This window comes from Spinacia oleracea, chromosome 6, assembly GCF_020520425.1.
Source record: "Spinacia oleracea cultivar Varoflay chromosome 6, BTI_SOV_V1, whole genome shotgun sequence".
Classification (NCBI taxonomy): domain Eukaryota; kingdom Viridiplantae; phylum Streptophyta; class Magnoliopsida; order Caryophyllales; family Amaranthaceae; genus Spinacia; species Spinacia oleracea.
In genome coordinates, this window is record NC_079492.1 from 123,365,270 (window position 1) to 123,374,488 (window position 9,219).

Sequence of the window (9,219 nt, forward strand, 5' to 3'; positions counted from 1 at the left end):
TCGTTAATCCGTCATAAAAGACATTTGCGACGGTTCTTTCCCGTCTTTGTTGGGTTGTTAGCCCCGTTACAAAATGCTTTTGAGACGGGATTTTTATCCCGTCGTAATTAGGTTGTCATTAAAGATACAAATTCTTGTAGTGAGACCTTCCAAGAGTTCGGTTAACTTCATCATGAATAAAATTATGGGCAATTAGCTTCATGGAAGACTAAATTCCTATCTAAAGCGGGCACCTTGTGCCTTGTTTCCTCGGTCCTCATTTCTATCCGAACTACTAATATGTAAATTTGTTAACACTACAAGAAAAACGTGATTTTGCGACAGAAAAAGTAGTCGCAAAATCAAGATTTTCCGTCGCAAAAATGGAATTGCGACTGAGGCGACGTTTTTTTGGGTCGTCGCAGAAAGCCTCGTCGCTATTTCATTTTTGCGACTATTTTTGTGCTGTCGCAATATTGCGACGGATTAGCGACGGCGTTGCGACTACTTTTTGCGACTGAATTTCAAATTTTCGCGACTATTAGATTTCCCGTCGCAAATTTTTGCGACTGATTTCTGTAATTTAGCGATGGCCTGGTAGTCGCAAATTTGATTTTAAAAAATTAAAAAAAAAAATCAGCAACTAATGAAGTTGCTAATTTCCTTTTTAGGAGCGAATTAAGTTGAAATAAGTTTCCCAGTCAAAGAAATAGTGAAACACGGAGAACATATTTTCAATCTAAATTAACTTGCAAAGAAAAATTAAGAATTTCAAACATAACTCTTTATAGATCTTCTAAATTATTACAACACATCAAACAAATGAAAGATTCCAGTTCCCCGCATAGTAGTGACACAATTCGCTGAACAGAAATTCTTCGCCAATCTCTATTGCTTATCTTCTACAGTATCCGACTCCTCCCAGCAAACAACTTGTGTTCATCCTTTTCAATTGAACCCCTACATTACAATTTCCAAATCATACTCAATCCCAATACATAATTAATTAAAAACCTAGAGATTTAAAAGATTAAAACTCTAAACTATAGTTGTGAAGTAGGAGTAAATAACATCATCATATTATAAATTTTTTACCATTTCTTCTATACTAAATGAAAAAAAAAACAGATCTATAACAACCTGACATAAAAAACAATCAACTAAAAAAAATTAAAAATCGAAATCCAAAATTGAACCTGGGGTTAGATGGGCATCCTTCACCTGAGGCGGCGGCGTAAACTCAATGGGGCAACGGAGAAACGAGGTGGAAAATGGAAGCGGCGGCGGAAAAGAGCAGCAGGAAACTAAAACAGAGGTGGGATGAAGAAAATAGAAGCAAACGTCAGTGATGGGGGGGAGTGAAGAAGGGAGAGAGAAAAGGTGGCGGGTAAGGTGGAAATTTTATCAGAGATTGAGAGTTTTCTATGTTCAAAACAGTGAGAAAGATGAAGAGGGGGGCGGTAGGTGAGAGAAAATTTAGGGTTTTTTTGTTATATTGTGAGGTTAGGAGGAAGAGGGAGAAACAAGTTGGTGAAACGTGGCTGGTGAAGCCCATCAAAGTGAAATACTAAAACATTAAAATATACTCCGTATTATATTTTTCAAAAAGTAAAATAATTGCGACATAAAGATCAGTCGCCAAATTCAGTCGCAATATTTGCGACTGAAGTTTCGGTCGCAAGAATTAAAGACAGTCGCAATTTAGCGACTATAGAGCGACCATCACAAAAGTACTCGCAAATTTTAGTCTCTTAGGTTTATTCCGTCGCAACGTTTAATTTTGCGACTGAATTTTTTGGTAGTCGCAGTAGTCAGTCGCAAAAACGGGTTTTTCTTGTAGTGTAATAGCAGTGCATTAAAAACGAAAATGATTAAGGTCGCAACATGCGACCTTTAAGCCGTGTCACAATGATGACATAGCATGCTTATGTGTCATGATTTAAATTGAAAACTAAAATATTTTACTCTATAAAAAATCCTTATTATTTAAAGGCGGTGAACAATAAATATTGTATATCGGAGTAAAAGATAAATCAAAATGTTAATTTAAAAATGACGCGGTATAATGCAAAAATTAACTACTTCGTATTTGTTAATGATAATTTTTTGTTTTCTTCTTCATGTCGACTATCTTATTTACATATTTTCATAGTAAAAATATTGCATTGATAGTAAAAATATTCTGATGACGCATAGCCTACGTGGCGCTTATATGTACCAATTAAACTCCGATACGTAAGATTGCGACAACTAAATGTTGTCGCAACTTGCGACCTTTATAATCACCCATTTAAAAAATACTATTAAAATTTCATATACAAAGTATATATATATATTTTCATCAAAGATTTTTCTTATTTAGAGTAATTTTTTTTATTTTAGCTTTGGTATTACAATTAGGCCAATTAGAAATACCATAGACGGAGTATAAGATTTTTTTATAAACTTATACTATAAGTCATTATATTTTAACTATTGCTTTTGATGTGCATCGCACGAGCTTCAAACTAGTTTTTAGTTTTTTACTCATATACAATTCAAAAGATAACTAGTTTTTGGGCCCGGGCGATGCCCCGGGTTACTACATTAATAACATTCACTATTAGTTATATGTGTTTGTTTTCAATAATAACATGAAACATGTAATAGCTTAGTGGTAATAGACTTTATTGTTTAAACTCTAGGTCAAGGGTTCAAACCTTAGCAAACTATATTTGATTTTTTAAATGTATATAAAGATTACATGGAGCGAACTACCCATAAGCAGAGCGCCACGTGTCACGTATACTTTCTCATAAACGCCTTTTAATATATAGTATAGATAATAATAATAGTAGTCAAACTAAAGCACATAAAGACAAAATATTTTTTATAAAACTAGCTCTTGAGCCCGTTCAAAGAACGGGCAGTTATACATATAAGGATTATTTAACCGTTTTTTAAAGTTCTAATTTTATCAAGGGTTTGTTATTTTAGTGGAAATACATGATTTAAATAGATGTAGAATTTGAAGGTTGAAATATTATATAAATAAATTGAATGGTAAATTCATATCGAGTGTTAAAGAGGGAGATGAGGTGAAAATGTTGATGAATAAATGTATTAAATAGTGAATTGATATTGAATGACAATAGTAAAGTGGAAGAGACTTTAGAGTTGTAAAAATAACAACAAAAGGGAAATTGAAAAAACTAAATTGATTGATGAAAGAAGAAGATGCCACGTGGCATGTAAGCTATGGTTATGCTTTTTAAATACTAGGTATAGATGTAAGTGAGTAACTAAGGAAATTAAAACTACGAGGGTGTAGTATTTTTAAAAAATAAAAATATTGTACTAGCACGGCGGATCAAGGAATATAAATTTGGCATGACCTAGTACTTACTCGAATTAGATTACTAGGTTAGTTCTCGTACAATGCACAGATGTTAAAAAAGTTGTTCAACATTGATAATAATAAACTTTAGTTAGTAAACTGAAGTATCTGAACATATGACATGTCACCCATTTTCTAACCTGCTACTCCATTCGTATTTCTTTTAAGATTTACATGTTGATCTTCACAAGTATTAAGGAAGTATAATTGAATTGATTCAATAATGATGCAAGTGAGGTAGTTGACAATAAAGAAATATACAAAAACAAGTGGGGTGTAAAAGTTACCAAAACTGAAATTATTTATGATTTAAGTGGGCTAATAAGAAAGTTAAAAATATTAAAAAGTTGGGGAGCTATTGTTAAAGTTACCAAAAATGGAATTGTGACTCATAAAAATACGGCGGGAAATAGTAATTGTGACTCCTAAAACATATGGAAGGAGTAACTAAGGGGGCTTTTATTCGATGTCTTAATTCGTTAAAAACGTCCTCATTAATTACGTTAAAGTACGAGTTTACCCTTTACAAACCAATTCACCCCCTCCCTCTTCACCCTTCCTCCTTCACCTATGTTCATCCCTCACCCTTTCTCCTTCACGCCGGCCAACCCATTCCGACCACCACAAAAATTTGCGTCGTCCTCCCCTCCAGTCGGGTTTTCTTCTTCCCTTCTTCACCCAATTTTTCTTCGCATCTCCTCGCCTCCCCTCTTGATGCGCCGCCCTCCCCTCTTGATGCGCCGCCCTCCCCTCCAGTCGCATCTCCTAGCCTCCCCTGTTTTCTTGATGTGTCGCCCTCCCCTCCAGTCGCATCTCCTCGTGTCCCCTGTTTGTATTTTTTTTAATTTTTGTTGACCGCGCACGGATTTTGCATGGATTCCTTGCCGTCGTGCACAAGTTGAGCGCCGGCGACACGGTTGTCGGGCAGATCTAGTGCATGACTTCCGTGTCGCCGGCGCACAATCTGTGCGCGGTGGCCAAGGAACTCACGCAATACCTGTGCGCGGGCTGCATTCCAGGTTTCAATTTTTTTATAAAATAAATTTTCTGTTTTTTTTTTATTGTCGTTGATGTTTAATTTTGTGTTTTGTTTTAATTATGATTGTTTTATTTCTATTCTTATTTAAAAATTTTAATTTATTTATGCTTTTTCAATATAATTATTTTATTATAATTTATTATATTCAGGGAAAAAAAATTAAAAATCCGCTTTGTTAGCGTTGAAAAAACTATAAAATGCTAGCCATAAATTATTGTTTCTGGCGAGAGAACACCCAAGACTGTCGGAGGGGAAAGTGAGGGGGAAGGGTGAAAGTTGGGTAAAAAATGAAGGGAAGGGATAACATTTTATAAGGGTAAAAGTGTACTTTCCCTCTAAAAATGCGGGCGATTTTAGCGTACGCGGACGTCGAATAACAATACACTAACTATTAAGCTAACAAAAGTGAGTTTTTGTATACATACTCCCTCCGTATTTATTTAAGGGATACACTTGTCTTTTCTGGCCGTAATTATTTAAGAGATACACTCGCTATTTTTAGTAACTTATCAACCCCACCATCTAATTAAATAATCTATCTACACCCCATCCCACCTCCCACCCCTAAAATGACATGGTCCTCACTTGTTTTACTTATTAAAATATCTACGCAACCCCACTTGTTTTATTACTTTATTTCATTCAATTTTTTTTCCTAATACCCGTGTCCGGCCAAATGTATTCCTTAAATAAATACGGAGGGAGTATATAGAAAGACACACTCCGTAAGAGATAAATTAATGGTGTAGACCAAGTAAAATACATCTTTCTAAAAACTTTATCAACTAAACTAATTGATATATACTGATTGAATTTTGGTTAATTGAAAGAGAAATAAAATAAACCAAAATAGTAGGGTGTGAACTCTGAAGTAAGGCGATTAAAATAAGATGTAATTGTTGATTGAATTGATTAAGGAATCCTAGAAGAAGATTCTTAGAACCAAAACCCCAAGATGCAACGTCATCACAGACGTAGATGAGGGATTCAAAGTCAAGATTAATTAAGTACGGAGTACACACACTAAATTAAATAAAATAATACTAGGATAAGATGACGAATTCTTATGAGGATAATATAAATACTCTTGATAGGATACATGACATTTCATCAACTAATGAAACAACTTACTACTTTGTCTCTTCACCATTTAACTCTAATTAAATACACTTAATTGGTAGGCATGGGAATCAAGGTTCATGGAATCCCTCACGGTGCCACCCTCCGTGTTTTGGCCGCTCTTGAAGAGAAGGAGATCGATTTCGAATTGGTTACCGTCGATTTGAGAACCGGTGCCCACAAACAACCACCTTTTCTTTCCCTCAACGTAAGCGCACCCTATTTTGTTGTCCATTCAAACTATGATCTATTCTAACTATTTTACTTTCATTTGTTTCAAATCAAATATGTTCAAATAATATAATTTCGTACTTCGGGCTATATAATAAGGTAAGATAATCATTTATATAAATGATCCAGTATGAGTTATATGGACTTATTGAAGTAAATAACTAAATGATGATCTATAGACCTCAAATCCATGTTATGTTTATATATTATTTTATGTTATATGTATCTTAGGGGTTGACAACCCTTAGGGTCAACCAAACGTTTTTCATTTTTCTTTGTTACTATAAGAGTTATTTATTTATTTATTTTTTTAAATAATAAGGACGGGCCGGTATAGTTTGACTTGTCACACAACATCTACATTTAATCATGTATAGTTTTATTCGTCCCTTAAATATTATGAAAATTATAAAGTTCGCAACTTGCGGCCTTTAAACCGTATTACAATGATGACATGACATGCTTATGTGCCATGAATGTAATTGAAAACTAAAATATGTAACTTATACAAACTATTATACGTGTTACAAAAAATGTAGAAAAATCTTACTTATAAATATTTGTTTTCTTTTTTGTTCTACTACTTATTTACCTATTTTAATAGTAAAAATATTGCATTGATAATAAAAATATTTTGATGATGCATGGCTTATGTGGCGTCTATATGTACCATTTAAAATACGACGCATGAGATTGCGACAAACTAAATGTTGTCGCAACTTGTGACTTTTATCATCACCAATATTATTCCTTTTAAGTTTCTACGGTCTCTGAAAATGACTTAAAGCTAAATATCTACTTTGTATAATTCTATATACGCAACAATCATAAAAGATAAATATTTTAAAAATGACGAATCTTACACTACAAGAATTTGTATCTTTAATGACAACCTAATTACGACGGGTCAAAAATCCCGTCGCAAAAGCCTTTTGCGACGGGGCTAACAACCAAACAATGACGGGAATAACCGTCGCAAATGTCTTTTACGACGGGTTTACGGCGGATTTACGACGAGATTTTCTATTAACGACGACCCCCTTTTATGACGGGTTCGCGACAGGAAATCCCGTTGTTAATCAACGATTATTGGCCTTTTGCGACGGGATTTCCCGTCGTTAATAGTACAATTTCTTGTAGTGTTATATGACTGCCAAGTGCCAATTACAGTATGAACTAGATTAGATCCCGTGCACGCACGAATTTTGATCATTTTTTCACAAATTATTTAACGGATTATCTCCCAAACTACTACATAGTTATAACATTTTTAACATCCTCGTTTAAATTTATTCATCTAATGTGCATATTTAAAATGCTAATATGGTAATTTGAACAATATATCGAGTGATATATTTTCCATTATTAATATAGCGATTTGATTAAAATATTACAAATTTAGAATAATTATTATGGCGTATCTATTATTGCCATATTTTATAAACTAAATTTTGTTTCCATACATAAATAGTTTATAAAAAAATAAAAATAAAAAATATAAAACAGATACACTTTTGTAGGAAAGTGGTTTTTGGCGGGAAAAAATCACACCAGGAATTGACATGTGTCATTCCTGGTGTCTATTTAAGTATATAGTAATAGATAGATTAAATTGGGTCAATTAAATTAAATTGGGTCAATTTGTTAGGGACGGAAGGAGTACAATATATTTTACAAAGTTGTTCTTCAATAGTGAGTTACAAGTCTTACAACACATGTAGCTCAAATGACCTCACATGTCAACGTCAATCAATAATATAATTGGAAGTTGTTGTGTTTGTGTTGATATCGAATTACAACGAACTACATACTTCACTGGTTTAGCAGGTTCTTTGATCTAAAAAACAACATATTTATTGATTCTGTTTTTGTCATGTAATTTTCAGCCATTTGGTCAAATTCCAGCTTTTGAAGATGGAGATCTCAAGCTATTTGGTACGACATACATGCAACTTAACTTCTATTAAATCCGTTTTTGAAAGTTGTTTACCTATAATTAATTAAATCATCAAATTAATTGAATATCTTAAACTATATTTTTGCCTATATGTTAAACAGAATCAAGGGCAATTACAAAATACATAGCATGCAACTATGAAAGCCAAGGAACTCCCTTAGTAAAGAAAGAAGGAAAACAAATGGCAGACTTAGCCATATGGTTGGAAGTTGAGGCTCACCAATTCGATCCAGTAGCCACTAAACTCAACTATGAGCTTGTTTACAAGACTTTCATGGGCTTGGAAACCGGCAATGCTATAGTCGAGGAGAACGAAGCTAAGTTTGCTAAGATCCTCAATGTTTACGAGGCTCGATTGGCAAACTCCAAGTACCTAGCTGGTGACTCCTTCACTTTGGCTGATCTTCATCATTTGCCTGGACTTCAATACATGCAGGCTACAAAAGTGAAGCAATTGCTTGATGAACGTCCTCACGTGAGTGCTTGGCGCAAGGATATCTTGGCTAGGCCAGCATGGGCAAAGGTTGTGGCCTTGCAAAAAGAAACCTAAAGACAATACCCCCTCCGTCCTTAAATATTTTTCCAGTTTGTCATTTTATGAGTTATTGAGGAGAGGGGATATTACAAGATTATCAATTATTGTTGTATTTTATGGGAAATTGCATGTTGTTCTTTTTAATTCATTTTTCACAAGAAAATAAAACTGTTGTAACAGTTGTGAGCCAATGGAATTAAGAAATAAAAGTGTTAACTCATTATTCCATCTAAAGTTGACACAAACAATGAGATTACAAGGTATTTTACAGGGCCGGTCCACTTTTTTGTGGCCTAAGCTATGGGTGAAACAAAAAAAATTGAGGCCTTACTTTTAAAGGTACACGGACAAAAAAATTGCTAGTAGATATGATGTACTTTTTTATTGAAGAAATGTATGTAAATAATTAGCATTTCACTTCGTAAGTCTTAATACTACTCTATATCTAATTAAACTAGCCAAGAAAAAATTAACTCTATTACAAAATATGAAGCCTTGAATACTTTCGACCCTATGCCATTAAACATGAGTAGTCTAATAATCAAGCTAATATAAGACAAAGTCTACACTACTTAACCTCTTCAAATCTGAAATTTGGATGAAAGAATTTTTTTGAATAATTGAAGGATAATGAAATTTGAAATTGAAAACGACAATGATGTACGTAGTAGCAGACCATTTAGCAAGTCGGTAATAATTTTGGAACTACAATAAACTAAAATTAAATTATTTTTCTAAATTTTATAATAAAATAAGGAGTGTGATTATATTAACAAAGAAAAGAAACATTATGATATAAGGATTGTATATAGCTCTACTTTTAGTTTTCATTTGGATTCAAATTGGGTGACAGAATATCATTACATACTTAGAAAATGAGAAATAAAAAAAAATGGAAAAATAACGTTGCCAGGAGTTGAACTCGTGTGGGTAGTATACCATCTAACGCATAGAACCAGTGGGCTGAACTGCCTAACACACAT

At 33.5% G+C, this 9,219-nt stretch overlaps 1 protein-coding gene across 1 annotated transcript; it reads left to right on the top strand.

Annotated features, from left to right (window-relative positions):
- The first annotated feature begins 5,488 nt into the window (after nt 1–5,488).
- On the top strand, nt 5,489–8,464 carry LOC110795428 (glutathione S-transferase-like). The gene is made up of 3 exons (XM_022000435.2): nt 5,489–5,721; nt 7,631–7,679; nt 7,803–8,464. Exons 1-3 carry the CDS (start codon nt 5,578–5,580, stop codon nt 8,249–8,251), a joined length of 642 nt encoding a protein of 213 aa, XP_021856127.1. The 5' UTR covers nt 5,489–5,577; the 3' UTR covers nt 8,252–8,464.
- The last annotated feature ends 755 nt before the right edge of the window (nt 8,465–9,219 follow it).